General features: G+C 36.6%; 1 protein-coding gene across 9 annotated transcripts in view; it reads left to right on the forward strand.

The window, feature by feature from the left end:
* The window catches only part of AP3B1 (adaptor related protein complex 3 subunit beta 1), a 230,528-nt gene that overhangs the window by 133,435 nt on the left and 74,241 nt on the right, over positions 1 to 22,852 (forward strand). For all 9 annotated transcript variants that reach the window (XM_044777972.2, XM_044777965.2, XM_044777964.2 and 6 more), the window contains 5 exons: positions 1,825 to 2,011; positions 2,976 to 3,106; positions 8,531 to 8,639; positions 10,877 to 11,039; positions 14,195 to 14,342. In XM_044777972.2, coding sequence (XP_044633907.2) covers positions 1,825 to 2,011; positions 2,976 to 3,106; positions 8,531 to 8,639; positions 10,877 to 11,039; positions 14,195 to 14,342 — 738 coding nt within the window. The remainder of the gene's footprint in view (positions 1 to 1,824; positions 2,012 to 2,975; positions 3,107 to 8,530; positions 8,640 to 10,876; positions 11,040 to 14,194; positions 14,343 to 22,852) is intronic.

The following is a 22,852-nucleotide window of genomic DNA, read 5'->3' on the forward strand; positions in this document are numbered from 1 at the left end:
GCAATGAGGAGACATTTTCTTTCTCTGATTTAATTTAGTTGCATATTCTATAATCAAACTTTTTTTATTATTATTTTTATTTATTTATTTTTTTTTTAGGAGGATTAGCCCTGAGGTAACATCTGCTGCCAATCCTCCTCTTTTTGCTGAGGAAGACTGGCCCTGAGCTAACATCCGTGCCCATCTTCCTCTACTTTATATGTAGGACGCCTTGCACAGCATGACTTGCCAAGTGGTGCCATGTCCACACCCGGGTTCCGAACCAGTGAACACCAGGCTGCTGAGAAGCAGAGCGTGTGAACTTAACGGCTGGGCCATCAGGCCGGCCCAAGTTGCATATTCTAAATCTCAGCACTCAAGTGGGCTTTAGAATTAAGCTAGTTGTCAATTCTCACTCTGCATTTGAGAAAAATAATAGTTAGGTGTATTTCCCAGGTTATCCCAGCAAGTTAGTTACGCAGTCCGGTATACCACACTTCCTTTTAAACTCTATTCCTCATTTGGTAAATATTTTGCTAATTATCTTTAAAAATGAATCGAAAGATTTTCCTTATGTGTAGTTGAACTAGTGTAGTCTAGTAATTAGTGAATAGCAGTTGTTAACCAAATTCAGAATAGTTCTGTTAACATTTTCACTTAGGTTTTTGTAGTTCTACTTTATTCCAACTAGGTTAATGCTTTTTAAATACTTTGTTATTGAAAGAAGGTTGCTTTCTATGCAAATCAATTATCTTAGCCAATTATTATTGTAAAAGAGTTGACCACACCGTTCCTGTACTTTGACTTATTGTTCTAGAATTGCCTTTGGCTCTGCCTGAATTGATTGATTTCATTTTGTATCCGTTTCAATGTCTATAAAATGTTCTAATGTAGATATTTATTTTATTCCGTATATTATGAATCCTATTTAATTTATAGTTGTATGTGTTAACCTTCTAAATTAAAATTGTGCTTTTTCAATAAAATAACTGGAGTTTAAAATACAAACATATTTTGTTAACATTTCAATTTTAGTTTAATTATTATTAAAATTATCTCAATATATGTTAATGTAGTACATTTAAAAATTGACTTAGAAAATCTTATTACAGTGTAAAAGCTACTATAATAAGTTGTTCCCTTACATAAATAAATAAATGACCAATATTACTAGAGGCTATAAGCAGCATGGGAAAAAAAAATGGATGGAGTCTTTTATCCTAGTTTTTAGAGGGCATCAGCAGCTTGCTTTTATGAAAAAGTAACAGCTAAATGCACTGCAAATAATTTGCAGTAATCCAGTTCAGTGATTCATGTGTCTGCTTTAATGGGTCATAATTCAGGGTGAAGTAACGGAGTGCAGTCAGAGTGCACACTCTGCTTATGCCAGGGACAGTATCTCTTCATAAAGCACACCTCAGGAGAAGCCGCTTGCCAGCCGCCTAATACTCTCTGATGTTTTGATGTCCTGCATATTTTTCCGATTAAGTTTTGAGTGCCATGTTTTTAGTTGTATTTCCACATTCATTATTCTCACGTAGACCCTTCAGCGGGTTTGCCATATATGATTATTTTTTTAATGATGCCTTTCTTTCCACTCCAGCAGTTTAATAATCTAGCACATGGCTGCTTCTCAGTGCTCAGCATTCACCTCCCCAATACTGAAGAGGACATGTGCTTTGGCTTCAAAATTCCATTTGCAGCGTTAGAAATGCATATTCCCTATGGAACAACATTTGTTTGACATAACCATTCATTTTTATTACCTCTTTAAATATGTTTATCCAGAGTTATCAATAATCATAAATAACTGTATTCTCATCTTGTTCTGTTTTTTTCCAACAGACAAAATTGCTTACCCAGTACATATTAAATCTCGGCAAGTATGATCAAAACTACGACATCAGAGACCGTACAAGATTTATTAGGCAGCTTATTGTTCCGAATGAGAAGAGTGGAGCTCTAAGTAAATATGCCAAAAAAATATTCCTAGCACAAAAACCCGCACCACTGCTGGAGTCTCCTTTTAAAGGTATTATTATCAGAATATAACTGCAAAATATATGTTATCTAAAAAATTATGACAATATGTCCCATTCCTGACATGTTTAAAATTTATCTCTTAGAAAATATAAATGATTAGCGTATATAAATATATCAGTGTGTGCTTTCTACTCATTCATCCATTCTCCAGAGCAAGCTTTATATTAAAGTGTATATTTTTATAGACCTTATTTACCTAAATAATTTCAATCTTTTGATTTTATTTTTGTTCTCCCTAAGCAGTTTAGCTGAACAATAAATAAAAACTGTGTTGTTCTCAGACGTTGACTTCATTTCTCTTTTAAATAGATAGCTGTATTTAACAAGGAATGTAATTCATCTTAATAGTTGTTATCAATTAAATATTATATATACACTAACACAAACTTTTTAGAAAGAATTATTTCATAAAAATATCCCTTTATGTTTGATTTTGTTTTTCACAAATGGAAATTGACTTATTTTTACCAGCTTTTTAAAAGGAGTAATTATTTTATCAGCTTAACAAGTAACCAGTATAGTTGAAATCGAATGATTATATACCTTAGTTTTCATGTCGTTTCTTGTTTAATTGTTGTAAACCAATAAAAAGCAGTTCAATTTTGTAGTAAAACTATTAAAATTCTGGCTGTGTTTGTGCCAAGACATGTATATGGATTGTTTAACTGTGCTGTCATTCTTAATATTCACAGTAAAGTAATTTTTAGAGAAGCTACATTTCAAAGCAACACCTCTAAACACACTGACTGATTAGCTTTTTTATTGACCATTATGGGGAGATTATTGTAATCTATGGACTGAAATCAGTTTTTTGACCTATGAAGAGCTTCCTAGTTTATATTTATTCCTTGACATTTGAGGCGATGTGCCAATTACCTCGAGCTCTGATGAGGGTTGTTCTCTGTTACGTACGACGCATATTGTTTGTTTTATATTTTCCTCCATTTTAATAGATAGGGATCATTTCCAGCTTGGCACTTTATCGCATACTCTCAACGCTAAAGCTGCTGGGTACCTGGAGTTATCTAATTGGCCAGAGGTGGCGCCCGACCCGTCAGTGCGAAATGTAGAAGTGATAGACTTGGTAAGTTGACCTTTCTGAAATTAATTTTGTCAAGCCGTGGGAGATTCTAGAACAACTATTGTTTAATATAAAACCTTTTTTGGAAGATTGAGAATTGAAAATTGTTCCGGTATTTCTAAATGTAATGTGTTGGATGTGTCTCACTATTATGGGAACTAAACATTGTAGTATTACTATGCCATTGGACGTGTACTGTTCCTTTGCTTCAAGGAAATAGAGAATTGAATTCTCTGCATCGGTGCCACCCACATTTGTGGTACTGCATTTCTATCTGTGTAGATTCAATTTCTAGGGTACTTAGTTTCATAGGATTGAGCTTTTTCTATTACATTTAGAGATTTGTAAGCTTCCTGTCAATATTTTTCTATGTAATTTTTGCTGTTCTTTTCCAGAAAAACCGTACAAAGTGTTCTTCTGGATTTTCTGGTGGACCTGTTTTAAGTGAAGGCTACACATAAATAGGGAGCATTGTCTACCAAAAATGTCCTTAGACAGGGTCACAATTAAAATGAATACTACATTGCTTTCACATTAAAAACAGAAAACTCTATATAAATCCAGAGAAGTAGTATATCAACAAGAAAAGTTGAGAGGGGTCTTCTGATTGTCTTTAGAGATTGATTATGTGAAATATATTCAGTACTTTTTTAAATAGAATTAATTAAAAAAACAATTAGATATTACATTCTGGATGCTTTTTTGGTAGAAAAGAGATATTGAACTAGGATCCAGATAACCAGAGTTCTTTACCACTAATTCCCATGGGAAAGTCAGTTAACCTCCTTGCCTATTAGCTTTTCCATATACAATGGAAGAAAATCTTTATTACTTTAAATAGAAGAATTTCTATAATGGGCGTAGCCATGTAATTTGATCCTCTTAAGAAATATGTTTCTCCTAACTGCTCAAACTTATCCTGGCTTTTGGAGCATGGCCGGAAGCAATAATAACTAACGAATGGCTTCATTTAGCAAACTCTGGCAGTGTACTTTGATAATGCTTCTCAAACATTGTCTTGTTTAAACCTCATAATGATTATAAGTGATAGTTACTGTTATTCCCATTTTGCAGATAAGGAAGCTGAGGTTCAGAGAACCTGAGTAAATTGCCCAAGGTCACACAGCTAGTAGGTGATGGAACTCGGATTCCAACACCAGATCTGTCTGAATCCGTTGTTCGTGCTCTTTGTTATTGCGTTTTGTTATGGACATGAGGAGAGGAAGTTTGAGCTTGCTTGCAGATCTGCACTATCCTTAGTACTCAGCACCATCATTTTCATGTTGTGACAAATTATCTCTATTTAGAGATGATTTTTTAAAATGTGAAAGTTATTAAAACTAATCGCATATCTCTTTCTCCTTGCAAATAATTTTGTTGATTTTCGCTCAAATCTACATACTCTTAAGTACTCTTCAAAAAGATTGGCTTGTTTGTGGAACTTTTGGTCAGATGCTGGAATACAAAGAGAATGTTCTTTGTTGTGATTCTTTCCCCAGATGTACTCTCTCTCCTAATTTCTTATTATGCCTGTTGGTTGTTTTTATGGTTCCGTCCTTTTTCATTATTGGGTACATAATGTTTTGGCCCCAGTAGAACCATCCTTTTATCCTCCCACCACGTCCACCCTACCCCTCCTCCTTGCTGCCCCATTCCACCAAAAGACATAAAATAAAAATAGTTTATCTTCTCAGAAATTGAGAGCAATGCTACGCAATTTAATTTGTTCTCAGCAGTACCCTTATATTGGCTGATAGATTGGTTGGCTGGCTGGCTTCTTCCATTTTCATGTGCTCTTTTAAGCATTAACTACCTTATAGGGACAGTACTTAAATAACCTATTTTCTTATGTTCATTTCACCTGTCTAGTTCAACAGAGACAAATTGATTTCTTTTTCATTTTGCTGACTACCTTCTGGAAATTAATAATTGTTAACTTATTATGGAGAATAATTATAACTGATGGAACCCAGTTGAGGAAAACTGTCACTATCCATTGATGCCATGCAGAAAATAATTTCAATCTATTGGTCTCTGGACATACTGGCTTAGAATTATACCATAAGAGATACAATTAAATATAAAAATAATGTACATAGTTTTATTATCTAATGCATCTTCAACAGTGCAGAAAGTCGTGTTCATACAGCCTTTCTGGCCTCTCCCTGTACCTCACCCCCCTCCAAAGTCACATTAATGTGTTTCATGTACATAATACACTGTGTTATCCTAATTTTACTATAAAGTGATCTTACAGGGTCCCATCTCATTACTATGAAATATAACTTAGTAAGAAAAATGGCCTTGGTTTAGATAATCTGATATTTTAACATTTTTTTTTTTTTTTTTTAAGATTTTATTTTTTCCTTTTTCTCCCCAAAGCCCCCCGGTACATAGTTGTGTATTCTTCGTTGTGGGTTCTTCTAGTTGTGGCATGTGGGACGCTGCCTCAGCGTGGTCTGATGAGCAGTGCCATGTCCGCGCCCAGGATTCAAACTAACGAAACACTGGGCCGCCTGCAGCGGAGCGCGCGAACTTAACCACTCGGCAACGGGGCCAGCCCCAGATAATCTGATATTTTAATCAAAACAACAGGAAACCTGGTCATATTGACACTAGAAGTCACTTTGAATTACACACTACCATTTCCAGGATATCAGATATAATGTGTGTTTATATTATGATAGCAATAAGTTTTGGAGATCCTTTAGAATCTTTTTTGCTTAGTTTTAGAAAATCCTTTTCTCCTCAGATGCAGAAAGACTATCTTTTGCATAGCAAGGGTATTTTGCTTTATAAACACATCTACTATCAATATTTTCTCCCTCATAGGAGCTTTCAAATTAGTGTTTCACTATTCTTTTCCTCTTCGTTGCCCTGTTATTCTTTTGTTTAGAATTATGTAATTATCATAGTGATAAAAGACCATAACAAAAATTAAAATATTTTTATTGTTAGTCTTTGCCTTTTGAAACCTAAAACTCCATGAATAGAGTCCATGGCCATGTCAAGAGAATTTGCCCCTTTGAACATAGAAGCCTAATTTTCCTTATTGATTTAGTGTTAGTTACTCTGAAAGCCATAGTGTGGTTAAGTAATTATTTCCGTGCAGTCATCTGACATAGTTTTTATCAGACGTCAGAAAAATATATTTGTTTAGATGTAAGAAAAATATGAACTTCAGTATCTACTAAATATAAGAGAACTTGGTTTATAGAATACTAGCTTTATTCATATTTGGAGGGCAGAGCATTTAAAATTTATATAAAAGGAAAGCAGTCCTGCTGATCTTATGTAAGTATCTTATTCAAATATATTCACCTAACTTTTACTCATTTTTATATTATTGTCTAGATAGCAATTTTCCAGGTTACTGAAGCTTATCTTCTTAAGCAACATACATTAAGCCCTGAAGCCCTCTAGACCGGTGGTTTTCAACCCTAGCTGCACACTGTAATCGTGGAGATCTTTAAACAAAACAAACCTATGTCAGGCCTGCACCACACCAATTAAATCAGAATCTTAGGAGGGGAATCCCAGGCATTATCTTTTTAGTATTAGTATTTTTATTGTTTGTATTTGTATTTTAAAAAATATTCTCAGGAGATTCTGACGTGCATCCCGTGCTGAGAACCATTCTTGAGTAAGAACCTCCGTCATGCGGTAAATTCCTTTACAACAAATGTGTCCTCCAGCAAGCGGGCATGCAGCAGAAACTCAGTTAACAGTGTGATAACTACATGAGTCAACCATTTGTGACCTTTTAAAAAGTGTACCTTTCCCTCCCTTTAAAAGAGAATATATGAAACAGGATTTAATTTTTTCTTGGTGAGTCAGGTCACCATTATGAAAACAATTTATTTTACTTTAATACACTGTATTAATACACTTTACTACAATTTATTTTACTTTAATACACTGTATTAAAGTCTTTAAGGAGCTATTCACACAACTGGTAATTATTGTGCCAGACACTCTTGAGATAGATGAGTGTACAAAATCTTTAAAAATTCCTGCTCTCCGGAAGCTGACCTTCTGGCAGAGACAGACTGACACTGAAAATAAGTATATGAATTATATAGTATGTTACAAAGTAACAAGTGCTGTGATGAAAAACAAGATTAGAGCAAAGCAGGATCAAAAGTGCCCGGCATGGGAGGTTGGAATTTAAATAGAATGGTCTCCCTGAGGTGACGCTGTGTGGACTTGAAGGAAGTGAGGGAGTGAGCCATGCCGTCCTCTGGGGGACAGTGTGGGGAGTGGGAACACCTGGGAGAGGGCCCTAAGGTGGGAGCACGCCTGGGGGGTTTGAAGGAACAGTACCGAGTGGCTGGAGCAGGGGGCAGGAGGGAGAGCGGCAGCAGGAGGCCGGAGAGGCATGGGGGAGGCCGGGGAGGCCCCGGGGAGGCAGGGTCAAGGTGGGCGGAGCAGCAGACTGGTAAGGACTTGGGCTTGTTCTCTGAGTGAAATGGGGAGCTGTTGCAGGTTCCAACCAAAGAGGGGCTCGATCAGACTTTGTTTCCAGTAGAATCATTCCAGTTGCTGTGTTGAGCACACTTGGAGTGGGGCTGAGGGGTGGGAGAGAAGCAAGAAACCAGTTAGGAAACGGGCAGTAATCCAGGAGCAAGATGGCCCTGACCAAGGAGGTAAAGGACCAAGGTGGCTGAAGGCTTTCTTGATGCATTAGAGGTTTGGGTCAGGACAGAAAGAGAGAAGTCAAGGATTACCCAAGGGGTTAGGCTGTTGAAATGGTTAGGGTTATTTCATCCTACTCTAACTATTTTCTTTTTTTCTTTTACTTCAGTATTTTTCTTTTACCTCAGCTGTGAATGTGCATTTCTGATTGCTGTTATTGTCTACCTCTAATTGCCCTCACTTCTTCTAGACTCTATTATTTCAGTTTAAATCTTCTATAGACCAACAAATACAAAAGTGTTTAAAATTGTGTGTATTACGAGGTTGTTGATTTAACGTAATAGGCTCTGAGTGTTTGTGTCCCTCTATTTGGGAGTGAAGGGGACTCAGCCCGAATGCCAGGACTTCAGACAGTTGCCTTCTCTCTTTTTTTTGAGGAAGATTAGCCTTGAGCTAACAGCTGCCAATCTTCCTCTTTTTGCTGAGGAAGACTGGCCTTGAGCTAAAATCCATACCCATCTTCCTCTGCTCTATACGTGGGATGCCTACCACAGCATGGCTGCCAAGCGGTGCCATGTCCACACCCGGGATCCGAACCAGCGAACCCTGGACCACCGAGAAGCGAAACACGCAAACTTAACTGCTGCGCCACTGGGCCGGCCCTGCCTTCTCTCTTGAGGCCTTAAACTTTCTTCTGGGTTCACAGTGTATTCTGAGTGAGTTTTCCAGAAGACGGAATCCCTTCATCAGAATTTGTTTATATTTACATTTTTACGATTTTTTTTTAAACAGGCAAAAGAATGGACTCCAGCAGGAAAAGCAAAGAATGAGAATCCTACTAAGAAATTTTACTCTGAGTCTGAGGAGGAAGAGGACTCTTCTGACAGCAGCAGTGACAGTGGTGGGTTTATAATTTATTGGAAAACATTGGTCACTATAGCTTACATGTTATGCCTCCAGCAAAACGATGAGACCTAGTTCATAATATTCAACAAGTGGGTTTAAATAAATTTTGTACTATTATAATAGTCCTTTTCATTTACATGTCACCGATTAGTTTTCAAAGTAATGTCTAATCCCTTCTCATTTGGAATTGCCTCTTGAACACAGCTAATAAACGTTAGAGTTGGAAGTCATGCCTTTCTGAATTCTAACCCACACTGCCTGTTATATTCATTAGTGTATTAAAAAACGTGGGTTTACATTTGATAAGCCTTTAGTGGGGCCTTTAAAGTAACTTTGTTTTGAGCCAGCCCTGATGGCCTAGTGGTTAAAGTTGGGCGCTTTCGCCGCTTCGGTGGCCTGAGTTCATTTCCCTGGTGTGGAACCACAACACCTGTCTGGTCGTCGCCATGCTGTGGTTGAGGCTCGCATGGAAAAACCAGAAGGGCTTAGAACTAGGATATACAACCATGCGCTGGGGCTTTGGGGAGTTAAAAAAAGAGGAAGATTGCCAACAATTGTTAGCTCAGGGTGAATCTTTCCCTGTTAAAAAAAAAAAAGTAACTTTGTTTTGTAAAAATGTGAAGTTTATTTTAAACATTGAGCAATCTGTTCCTCATCTATTTTATACTCTTCTATTTCTACATGAACCCTTATAGAGAGAAAGCTAAAATTAATAAATCTCTCGGATATTATAAAGAAACACAGAACGGAAAAGATTGAGGGCTACCATATACAGTGAGAAGAATGCTAACTGGGAGGGATGTAGAAATGCTGGGTTTGAGCTATGCAGGTTGAACAAGGCGCTTTCCTTTCTCTGCATCTGATCAGTGGAGGGGTAGAGTTAGGTGCTCTTTAGGTCCCTTCAGTACCAACATTCTGTGAGTGATTTCCTTAATGAAAAGCGTATTGGAGTCACTTTCAAGCACTCTGATTAACAGTTAACCTAATAGATCCATCTCTGACCCAAGATCAAATGAATCTCTTTCTTTTAAAACTTTCATTCCTGGGGAGCCAGGGCCCTTGACCGTTACTTGGTCCTCTACCTTAGGTAATTCATGTTTACCTGTTTCTCCTATCAAAATCTTCGTTTTCAGTATCTGATAGATTAAACTGCACTGCATTAACTTCTGAAGGAATAGGGTGAAAAGTGGAGAAAATACTTCAATCCAGAGAGTTAATGCTAAAAAATATGGAATTTCAGAACTATTGTAGACCATTGAGAAAGATCTGTTTGTACAGTTACAAGTGTACCATGTGGATATTTGTCTCTATCCCATTTATGCGTGAACTCATGCCTGTTCGTAGGCTAAGCTTTTTCAGGATGTATTTGAAATATTGCATTACCATGAAGAGTTGATGGGTTCTCTGAGTACGTGCAGCAGTGCGTCATGTGGCAGGAGCGCAGAGGAAGATAGCTTTTCTCAATAGAAGTTATGAGATGGTTTTCCCAGTGAGCAGGTCTTTTTGAGAATAAACAAATTTCCTCAAGGATTTTACTAACTTGAAAATTTAAATAGTGGTATCTGAAGTGAACTGGACCCACTCAGCCACGGGGCTGGCCCCACATAATTTCTACATGAAACATTTAAATGTATAACTCCTCAATGTAACTTTATCATCTCTTTGACCTATGGAAAACTCCTATACCAGCTAAAATAAGTAATAATTTTTTAATTGTTAATTTTGCTTATTGCCTTTGACTTTAGAAATTTTTGGAGATGATTTGAATGAGTCATTTCCCTTTCAAAATTTGTTCCTAAGAAGATTTGACTGTTGCCTTCCTCTTTTCTAAATAAGATTTCCCATTTTCAGTAGAGGAATTAAAAATTATTTCTTTATCCTTACATCATCCTTATGTCATTCTTAAAGCAGTTTTGGCCATAGCTAGATTCTTATGGGTTTGAAAAGCGAGATTCTCTCAAATTTGGGTTACTTGGGTCATCTTTCCTTTACTTTTGCCTACTCATTCGTTATCCGGGTGCCTCCTCTGTCCTCGGGAGTCCCTCCGCGCCCCCTACCCCGGGGCTGCCGAGGCCTGAGTGCCAGAGCGCAGACGGAGAAGATGTTGAGTAACGGGGTCCACTGAACTAGAACTCAGCACCTGGTTCATTTGTGGTGGATACTGACATTGCTTGTGTCCTTCTGTAGAATTAAATGGCTATAAAGTGAAGAGCATCTGGTTATACTTTTCAGGTAGCGAATCTGGAAGTGAAAGTGGAGAAGAGGACGAGGAAGGGGACAGCAGTGAGGACAGCAGCGAGGACTCCTCCAGCGAGCCCGAGAGTGAGAGTGGACGTCAGTCAGACACGGAAAACAGAAGAGTGGCCAAGAGGAACTCCAAAACCAAAGGAAAAGGGTAAACTCTTTTGTCAGAATTTCCTTCGGTAAATATTCTGTGATATTTTCCCCCAAGCTAACGTTCCCTTTAATTCATAGAGTGAGTGAGAAAAAGTGTGTATTTTTTCCTAAACAGGTATTAAATCTTGTAAAATTAATTTAAAATACTAGTTCATGTTATTCTCCTACTTCTAATGCTTAGTTTTCGTTTTGAACTTGAACAAATCTTGGAGTTACATTTTGAAAATTGGTGTAACCTTGGAAGGCTGAGTTAAGTGATCAAGCAGTAGGTATGAAACACTTAATTACCTTTTGTAGCAATTTTGCTGAGGGCTAAAATTAAATCCTTCAACACTTTGCCATTATGTAACTAAGACAATTGATTTTTCTAAATAATGTTATATTAAAAAGATTATGATTCAAATATTAGAGTCAAGAGCTGTGAAGGAAGACGGTCACGAGATATCTACGTGTTAGCGCTTTTTAAGATCTCCCATTATCAACAACATTATCGTGTATTAAAGTGTCATTAAAATCCTGAGTAATTGGGGCTAATACCTTGGATTGTCTGAGTCTGTTTCCCCTGCTGCTGTCAGTGAGTGGCCTCTGCAGACATGATGGCCCTTTCCCCGGGAGCCTGCTGCCCGCTCCCTTGATGAGCTTGCAGCCCAGCTCAGTCGTGGCTGACAGCACTGATGGGGCGCCGTACGCTCTCTGCTCCTTTTATTACAGACAGTAATTAAAGCAGCTCGCCCTGCCACTTCCATAACAAACACAGCATAATGCCCTAATTATGACTTTATTAATTTAAGTCAGGATTTAATGATTTTAAAAGTGATTTATATTGTTTTTCCTGTTCAGAACAAATGAAATCTGTAGGTTAAATTAATACAGGCTTTTCATCATTGCAAAGTTAAAAAGCTAGTTACCAGTAAATTCTTTTCATTAGATTAACATCTGAAACTCTAAGCAGTAAGGTAAACAGTAATTACCCATCAAAATTGAGTGATACATAACAAAATAACACTTTTACCTTTAAAATCTTATCTTGAAAGCTAGAAGTTAAATATACTCAGAATCGTTTACTTGTTGCAGCAGAGGAGTTACTTGGTTTGTAATAACCTTTTCTTTGAGAGAAATTAAACTTCTGGTTTCATATCAGAATATCTATGATTACATAGTTTATAAAAAGCATCTTATTTCTAGGGAGGGAAGGTTTTGTTCAGTGCGCTGCATATCCTTTCAGATGGCAAAAGTCCGTATGCTGGAAATTTATAATCATGTATTAGTTTCATTATTGTTTTTCTTCAGAAGTGGACTTTTCTCTTTACCCCTGTTTGAATTGAAAAGAATTGTTTATTACACCAAAGGGAATCTCAGATACATTCTAAACCTTATGTTTTTAAGTACATGTTTTAACTGCTGAATTGGGGATAATAAATTGCCATTCTTTGCTAGGGAAAAGAACGACGGCATATTTTTGTGTCATCAAATATAATTGCATGTGCTCTGAGATGTTACCATGACTCCATCTTTAATAAACAGCAATCGTATTTCCTCCACAAAAATCAATTCTAGGAAATATCGATTCTTCCCTTGCCTCTCCATTCTCCCTCCCCCCATTTTTTTCTGCCTATCAGAGTTTTTTTTAAACTTTGCTGGTATAACTGTATGATAATTTTTTAAAAGTCCAAGGAGCTTTAAGTATCTTTAAAAGCACCCCTTAGAAATCGTAACTGTTTATGACTAAATTGAGTTTTGTACTCCGAAGTATTTTCCTTTGAAGGGAGACAGTATGGTGTAGTGGGAAAATCTGATCTTTTGAGTAGGACAGACTTGAATTCAAATTCCAATTCTGCCCCTCCTGACTGTGTGTCCTTGAGCAAGTTCCTTAACTTTCCTGAATACTATAGGATAATAATGCACCCAGTAAGACTATGTTGGAACATTAGATAAATTAGATAATTGCTATGAAGTGCCTGACACTGCCTGGCACAAGATAGATTCTTAGAACAGGACACACGCACAGAGACACATGCACGCACGTATACACACACACACATGGTAAAGAGAACTGAACCTTCAGTTTTGAGAAAAGGCCACCAGGCATCTCCTCTGGCTGTCTCAACGTGTTATTCCTTCCCCTTGGAGACCCTCCCCCCGCCCTTCTGCCTGCCTTATTCCTGTTTCCCGACTTGGTGTCTCTTCCTCCAGGAAGCATCCCCAACCTTGGTACATTTGTTTAGATGCTCCTCCAGATGTTCTCATGACACACTGTACTTTATAATTTATTCCTTAACCATACTTTACTGTCCCTGCCACCTTCCTTCCCTGTGCCCTCCCGGGCACTGTCGACTCTGTGAGGGAGGCCTGTGGAGATCATCTGTGTCTCACAGCCAGTGTTATCCTCAGCACCTAACGTAGTGCCAGCACTTGGTGGGCAACCAGTAAATATTTGTTGAATGAGGGGTGAGTTACACACGGCGTCAGCACTTAGGTGTGATCGCTTGGTATTTTAAAGTTTATGTTGATTATCTTACATTTTTAGTAAGACAGTACATTCAAAGAATTCTCTTTTGAGCTGGTTAACATTTTCTCATATAATATGTTTAAGGGTCACATTTGGGAACACATGTTAAGTAGTTTTCTGGGACATAAAAATCTGTAAAATGCAAGTCTATTTTAGCAAAAGTAGATTTATAAATATTTAAATTTATTAATGAACATTTAGTATTTTTGAGACAGCATTTTAAAATCTGCCTAGGTGTCTTTGCAGTTGTTGCTCTTAGCACCTAATGTATATTCCTGGTAACTCAAACATTTAATTATTAATTATTTTCTACTTATGATATCATTTAGTGGTATTTTATGACTTTTGCATTTGAAGTATGTGATGTGGTGTTCGTTTTGAGTGCGTTCTGATCTATTTGGTTATGGCTAATACTACTTTATTATTATTTCATTAATATGTTCTAGAATTTTAAAACCATTTTTATTGTCTTTATGTATCCGAAAGAGGAAATGATTCTCGGTGAAATGCACTTCTAGGAAAGGTTCTGATGCATAGGCAAGATGGACAAATGGCGATGTTTGCCATTTGGTTTTGTAAACTACTTAGACTTGTTTATATATAGTATTTAAAGTTGATATTTCAAAAATTTTTATTATGCATAGTGATTCTAAAGATGAGAAGAAGGAAAATGAAAAATCTAAAACTTCAGATTCTTCCAATGCCGAGTCCAGTTCAGTGGAAGAAAGTTCTTCAGATTCTGAGTCAGAGTCAGAATCTGAAAGTGAATCTGAATCCAGAAAAGTCACCAAGGTAAGAGATTACACATTTCTTATAATTGGAAGTAAATATTCTTAGAGCCTTTTCCAAATTAAGAGTAAATATTTCTGAAATTGAGTATTTTGTTGACAATCAAGAAACTAAGAAAGGAATTTAACATTGTCACTGACATCTAAAATAAACACCATCTTCATTCATCCACACCTGTGGTTTTATTTTATTTTTTCTGATAATCACTTCCTTTATAACTCAACCCTGCCGGGAAGTTAGAAACTTTTTTGAACCTGTCCTTTGTTACTGAAATTCGAGAGCTCAGTGTTAAGAGTATGGCCTTTTTTGTTCTTGGCTAGCATGTGACAAGGAGGCTTTTGTCAAAGGGGGAGTAAAAGGATGTCACAGAAATAGTATTGAGCAAAGGAATATAAATGCACCTGCTTCATCAGAAATCTAGAGTAATATGCTTTTTAAAATCATTTGGCATTTTTGATAATAGAATATTTTAAAAGGTTTAATTAAAGTGTATACATTCTTTAACTAGTTAATAAGAATGCAATAGCCGTGTATTTAAAAAGAAATGCAAGAACCGCTTGTGTAATAGAAGGATAATGCTTGTTATAATATTTGTAACACTGAAACTTGTCTGCTTAGCAGCAAAAAACAAAAGTATAAATTGCAAAAATGTAGTTACTAATATAAAATTCGAATCTAATACCTATGATTATTACTTCCTTCCTGTAAATGGGTCATGTGGATGCTAGGCTTCAAATGCAGTAGTTTTTATAAATAAACTCTATTATTGCATATGTTGAAAATACAGTTACACCTTGTCTTTTGTTGAATTCAGTTTCTTTTTAACCTAATATTTTTTTCATTTATTTGTTCTATCAACTTGGATTTCTTTAATAAGTCATCTGAGTAGCCAAGGATGAAAATGAATTCATTGAAGTAGGTCATTGCCCTCCCCCATCCAGGGATTTATTGTTAAAGAACAAGCATATTAAAAAAAAGAGTAAAGAACAAACACCTTAAAACCTGGCTAGTATTTGTCTCACCTTATTTTAAATATTCTTGCGTAGAGTAAAACCTATTTTAAACTTGAATTTATATTTAAAACTTGTGTCTATCTATAGTGTATAATCTGAGGTTTCTATTTTTCAAAAATTCACATAAAAATCTTAGAAATTTTTAGGTTTATTAATTTGACCTCTCATAAAAACTTAACACATAGTGAATTTGATATCATCTCATTTCCTACTTGTGTTAAATTACAAAAAAAATTTAAGATGTATTTAAAATAAAGGAGCTTTGGAAATTGACGCTAAGTGCAACCCAGAATAAGAAATCAGTGTTTTTAAAAATGACTAAACAAGAAATCAGTGAATGTCAAGTGAGTGGAATTAAAGTGAGTTATTCTTACTAAGTTTTCTAAAAGTTGAAAAGTTGTAGACTTTAGTGCGTATATAGTATTAGAAGCAGCGCTTTAGGACCCCAGTAAAAAACCACAGGGGTTCCCCAGGTCAATGGTTCCTTTTGTTTCTGCTTTGTCAAAAACTTCCAATTATCAGATTAAATCTCTTAATAATTGAAAGTATTTTACTGTAGAACATCAGTATAAAATTTCAAAGTATTGCAATGAACCAAGACTCTTAAGAAATTCAGGTTTTACTCACATTGTTGATAGTTTAGTGTCTGTGTTTTGTTTGTATGTCTTGTTTTCTCTATAGTAGAATGCCTTTCCTGTCTGTAATAGGCAGGTACGATTGTTTGTTTTAATTTATCACTTGGGATAGTCTCCACCTTGGAGCCACCATAACTATGTTTTTCTTTCTCTTTCTCTCTCAGTGATTTGGAGTGTGCCATGAAACTATAAGTGTACCAATTTTCTAATAATGGGCAACTCTGTAATGGTAGAAAAGTCCTCCTTGCACCAAGTATTGTGGCTTCTGCTCTAAATTATGAGTAATGAAGGCAGATGGTGGGTGCTTTACCTTAATTTAGCATGACAGTATGTTAGTGCTGGAAATTCATATGCCTTAAATCAGCAGCCCAACCACATCTGTACTTTTACTCTTTTTCTTCCTTTTCTTTCATTTGGACAATATTTTTGTTTTGGGGGTATTGTGCATGAAAATTAGACCTTGGAGGTACCTTGAATGAATGGCTTTGAAAACAGTTCATTTTATGGTGGTCCTATGAGATAGGTATAGTGTTCAACTTGTTGGAAGATAGTATCTTTATGCTTCAGTTTCCTCATCTGTAAAGTAGAAATGCTAATACCTACTCTGTTTCTTTCAAGTGCTTTTATAGAAAATCAAATATGAACGATCAATATAAAGTACTATATAAATATAAAACAGCAGTGTTAACATTTTTTAACTTGAACGTTAATTCCTTGAGAGACCAACAACATTAGATTTATAGAACACCAATCCTAAAAGGAGCTGAAAATTTTATATAACTTATGTCTCCTGCATTTCTTCCGACTCTTTTTATACCATTCAAGTCGTAAGTGAATGTTCAGGTATGTCCCCTCACCTGCAGCCTGTGATCTCATCCACTGTCTGCAGAAGACTCAGCTGCCCTCCACTGTGAGCGTCTCCGGCTTCTCTCTGCTCTCCGACGCACAGTCTCTATTTACCTTCCTTTTTCTTTGACTGTGGCTCTGAGTAAGTGATCCCCGTCCACTTAGTCAAGAATAAGGCCTCCTTCCTTTTGGCCTTGATCTGCTGATAATCATCTGCCTCCTTTGCACCTTCAGTGTTGCTCCACTAATGCCTCCTCTGCCAACCAAAGCACTCAAGTCTTCCCAGCATTTAGAGAGCGAGAGGGAGGAGGGAGTGGAAGAGAGAGTGTGTGGCAGTGAGAGTTTAGAAAAATAATCTAGATATGCTCCATCCGCTACCTTTTAACCCAGTTATTTCTTAGTCCCTTTTAGATTGGTTTCCACTCCTGTCGCTTCCTACAGGCGTTGCTCTCTGAAAAGTCAACCATGATCTTTCCCCAAACCCAGCAGCCTTCTCTTAGTGATTATCCTTCTTGATCTCTTTATGTGACTGTTGCCCTGCTGCTTGAAACTCTCTGCATCCCTTTTTTCTGACTTCTTTAACCTTTCAGTCTTTTGGTTGCTTCACTTTTCACCCATTGCTGACGCCCAAGTGTGAACATTGCCCTGAAATTAGTGCTTAGTACACATTATTTTTTCAAAAATATTAACTGATGTGAATTAATTTATTTTCAGTCCTCCCTTTTTGCTCTGTTTTTTCTGCCGTGAGACTCATTCGTTCCTCTAGCTTCAGCTAAACCCTTTATGTGAATTACTTCCATAACTACATCTCCAAATCCCTATAACAGCTCTAAGTGCTTTTCCCAAATTAAGACCGAGTTCTTAGACCTCGCAGGGGCGACTGGTTTCCCACACCTAAGAGAGCCGGAGGAAGACATGCTCTACCATTGGGTACCAGCGTTCTTTCTCCTCTCCCACATCTGTAGCCCCACAATCGTCTTTTTCTCCTCCCTCATCCTGTACATTTACACAGTGCATGTTCTGTGTATTATTTCTCATATCTGTTTCTTTTCCTACCACCACCGTTCTAGATCAGCTCTTATTACCTCACTCACAGACCATTGCCTTTGGTTATCCTCAGACGCTTCTCTAAGCCCAGTACCTCTATACATCTGCCAGATTAATGTTCAGGTTACCTATGATGATATGGCCGCTTGAGTTCAGTAGACTCCTCATGCAGGCATGGCCAAACCTATCTTTCCAGTCTTAACCCCTTTCTGGTTCCCTGTGTTCTAACCCCAGTGGACTGTTTATGGTTCCCTTAACATGCTGAATGCGTTCCCATTGCCATGCCTTTGTCTTTGCATCATTTCTCTGATTACAGAAAATGCAAGCTAAGGAGAAAGTGGCCTTATATCAGAAGGTGGTCCCTCCACTTCTTCTAGTTGAGAATGACTGCATGGAATGAAAAATGGTACGGATGAGAGGGTATTACTCATGTGAATGGTGTAGGGACAGTCAAAAGAGTGAGAACCAGTGGTGAATTGTTTATGTTCCTGGAGTATTTGTCGTTCAACACCATGCCCCAGCGTATCCATAAGACACAAAGCTATAGTCATACATTCTGTTGTCATATTTGTTTGATTGTATTATTGATTGGGAGATGTCCTCATTTGAGATCAGATATTGTCAGTAATAACCAAAGAAAATTATCTTGTTCTTCAGTTACAGATATGTTGATGGACAAGCATATTTTTCTTTGTGAGTGTTCTTTTCTGAAATGTATTAAATAGAGAAATATTTTAATTTGTCTAATCCTTTTTATGAAATAATTCTTTGCCCCAAATAATATCTATAACAAAATTTCTTCTTGTAGTTCCGTATTTTAAGTGCTTTCACAGACTTTACATAGTGTAAAGGGAAACTATTTTTTCCACACAGAAGAGTGGAAAGAGAAATCAGTAATGTAGACCACATTGTATCAGGAAGAGATTCACATTTATATCACTTTATCCTATTTTTTGCTGATATAATTAAGTTATATTCTGTTTGTAGTCAAAATTATGTGTCGAACAGATGGTGACAATTCTATTTAAAATAATGTTTTTTAAAAAGTTGCCAGGGCTTTTTTCCCCTTTTTGAACCTAGGCTTCAGTGTTTTTATAAGTAGCCAGTATAGTAGATGCTCCTATATACTATAATTATCTCCTCTGGCACCTTGTTAGTCCACTGTTCACACTTTAACTGTGATACAGGAGTTCTGATGATATCTTTCGTGTCTATGCACCAACTGCTGAAGATTGAGATAATCTATGGTTTAAATGATAAAGATTTAAAATCATGATTATAATTTATTGTGAATAGCTTTTATATATTTGCCTTGTAAATATTAACAACATTTTAATTATGTAAACTGTATAAAGCATAATAATATGTCAATGGGAAATAAATATATATATATATAGTTTTTTTTGTTAAGGAAGATTAGCCCTGAGCTAACATCTGCTGCCAATCCTCCTCTTTTTGCTGAGGAAGACTAGCCCTGAGCTAACATCCGTGCCCATCTTTCTCTACTTTATATGTGGGATGCCTACCACAGCATGGCTTGCCAAGTGGTGCCATGTCCACACCCGGGATCCAAACTGGCGAACCCCAGGCCACCAAAGCGGAATGTGCGAACTTAACCGCTGCACCACCAAGCTGGCCCCGGAAATAGATATATTTAACATACTTGCACTTAACATTTACTATTAAGAACATTTTCATATTTGAATCAAAATAAAGATTAATGTGTCTGCTGGCTGTGAAAGTATGTATACGTAGCAGTGTATGCATGGATCCATGTGTACGTAGCAGTGTTCGAAATGCTCTTGTGAGTTATCTTCATCACAGGTTATAGGGATCTCATAAAACTTTGCTGATCCCTTTTCGAGAGGTGCAAAAAACTAATTAAATCTCTTAAGTGCTCTATGGACCTGTCACTGGTACTGTGACTAGTGTCCAGATATCAGTAAATGTTAATATTTGCCTTAATAAAATATCTACCTTGTGAAAGATTCTTGGAGATAAAGTAAATTTGTCATATGGTATGAAATAGATCATGGATAGGAGTAAAAGGAATTATTTTCCAATTCCAACAGTACAAGGAAATATTTCCTTATTGAAGAAATAGGAAACAAGTTTTACTTGTGTTTTATCGGTGTTTATATATGTTACAATTACATAACTTCTGTGAATATTGTAGAATATTGCTTTTTACTCTGACAATTCAAAGCCTTGCCTCTTTCAATTTATGTCTTTCCCAATTTAGTTCATATTTTAAGTTCTCCAGAATGGAAATATCATTTCACTTCAATTGAGATCTTTAAATCAAGGTGAATGCCGTTAAGCAAGCTTTCTTATTGAAGTAGGTGTAATCCAATAGGGAAGATTTGTTTAACAGTTTAGACGTCCTTTTAACTTATAAGGAAGTCTTAATTTACTGGCAATGTACTTTTGTTTTAAAGCATAGTATAAGTGTGAGCCTTAGATTTTTTAAAATCAAATTTGTTAGATAACTTGAAGGCAAGAGAGTCATTAAATTGTCCTTGGTTGGTAGTTCTAATTGAAAATATTTCATGTAAATATCTTGCCTTGTGAGGATAGAATTAGCCTTGAATTTTTGTTGATTTCAAAGCACAGTATGGGTTTGACAAACTTTACATACCACTTATTCTGTTTTATGCTTTTCAGTTTCCAAACCTCTTTGCAATGGTTTCCTCCTAGGAAGCATATTTGGTGCTTGTCGTGACAGATCTTTTTTCCTACTTGCTTTTTTTTTAATCAGCATGAAAATGAACGTGCATAATACATTTAAAAAATCTTTACAGATTTATTATTAAATATTTTTGTTTGTATTATTTGGAGCTTAATATGTATTTCCAGGATCTTTTATTTATTATTTGAAATGAAGTATATTAAGTAGAAATCAGTTTCTTAACCCTGTGACTTTGTATTTCATTTTGAAAATGTTGATGTATTGAGGTGTATAATCGAATACCCTAGAAACAAAATGGAGATTTGAGGATGATGAATTGATAACTAGGTATTTTTGTAGTGAGATTTTAAGATCAGTCACTGTTGTCCTTATAAAAGTCTAATACAGTCACTCAGCTGTTAAAAACCTAATCCTCTATTTAAAAAAATATACAAAAACAAATTGTCTATCTTTCTGCCTGATCTCTTCTCAAGTACTAACACAATGGAAACAGTGGGTGATCTGTCAATGTGTTTGGTTTGTCAATGATGGTTTCGTATAAATATTGGGAGGGTAAGAAATAAAATTCACACAGTAAAATATGATTTCATCTGCCTTTTCTCTGCAGCTCCATGGCTCATGCTGCGGTGTGAAATTCTCATTTTACACACTTTGCAGGCGGAGCACATGAATTATGCATTGAGCAAGAAAAATCTCCTGCCTCCAGTCCTATATGCATTTACCCAGGTTCTGTCTCTATTACCAAGATGAATTGCAAATGGAGAAATGTTTGATGGAATAGCTCTCTTAACTTCTTTGTTTAGAATTCAGATTTTTATTTTTATAGTAGATCTTTTAAGTATGAAAATGTTTTGAACTTACTATGGATTTTTTAAAATGAAAAATGAAATATAATATAAGAGAAGAATGCCAAAGACATCATGAAGCTTTTTATAGCCTTGATTTGGAATGCAAGGCTTTTTCAATTTGGTAGAAATGACCATTATCTATTGCTAATGTTGTATTTCAGTCACTGGTTATTTGCTGTTTTCAGAAAGTCAATGAAATTCTGGTTTTTTGAGTGCCTTTTTCTTTCTGTTTTAGGCTTCTAATAACAGATTATGCCAATTTCACATGCAGCTCTGTCCTGTGTTGTATGTGACCTGATGTGTATTTAATAGACATTGTTACACACTCTCAGCTGTGAAGTAGACAGTAAGGTATAGACTTGCCTCCAGCTTTGACTCTATCTTGATTTGATAGGTGTCTGATTTTTCAGGCGGGGAGGTTGCACTTCCGTAAAGACAGTCATGCGCCCTTGTAGCTTAGAGGAAGCTACGCCCGTTGTGCCCAGCATGGCATTTTGATAAGTCACATGGTGATAAGCTCTTTTTGTTACTTGTTCCTTCTTCACAGGAATGATATTCTAGTTGACATGGCATTTTCATTCTGAATCTATTTTTGTTACTTGCAACTTTTACGTTTCAGCTTCAAAACTGACATTTCTTCTATTTTTTCCCAGTCCTAGAAATTGTGATTCATTTGAGGGGAGAGAGGAGAGAAGAGCTGACATTGTTTGTTTTGTTTTTAAATAACAGATGAAAATTAAAACCCTTCTAGATGATTTGGAGTTTTTAGTGGCAGGAGTAATTATTTTGAGAAAGAAAATCAGTGTTGATGTTTTTAGTTAGCATTTTAATGTGTGTTATTGTATGGTCCTTGAAATAATATTTCTGAGTGTTGGCATAAGGGAAAAAACAAGCAGAACTTAAAATCATTTTTAAAAATTTACCTAACATATAAGTTAATGCTTTGCTCTTGCTCATGTATGTGCTGCTGTAAGAGCGCTAACCTGGCATGAGCTGTAAATGATGGGAAGGTACCTGTGGCTTTAGTGATGCCTTTCCGTGGTCAGAGGACTCCTTCAGAGATGTTTGTAATAGTTCACATTAATAATGAGCTATAAATTCCTTTGGTAGATGGTAAGTTATCTGAAGGCAGGGACGATGTCTGTTTTGCTGTATTACTTCCATTGCTTGGCACAGAGTCTGATACATTTTAAATTATATACATATCAGGGGCGAGCCCGGTGGTGCAGCGGTTAAGTGCGCACATTCCACTTTGGCAGCCCGGGGTTTGCCGGTTCGGATCCCAGGTGCAGACATGGCACCGCTTGGCAAGCCATGCTGTGGTAGGCGCCCCACATATAAAGTAGAGGAAGATGGGCACGGATGTTAGCCCAGGACCAGTCTTCCTCAGCAAAAAGAGGAGGATTGGTGGCAGATGTTAGCTCAGGGCTAATCT

Source organism: Equus asinus, chromosome 9 (assembly GCF_041296235.1).
Source record: "Equus asinus isolate D_3611 breed Donkey chromosome 9, EquAss-T2T_v2, whole genome shotgun sequence".
NCBI classification, from domain to species: Eukaryota; Metazoa; Chordata; class Mammalia; order Perissodactyla; family Equidae; genus Equus; species Equus asinus.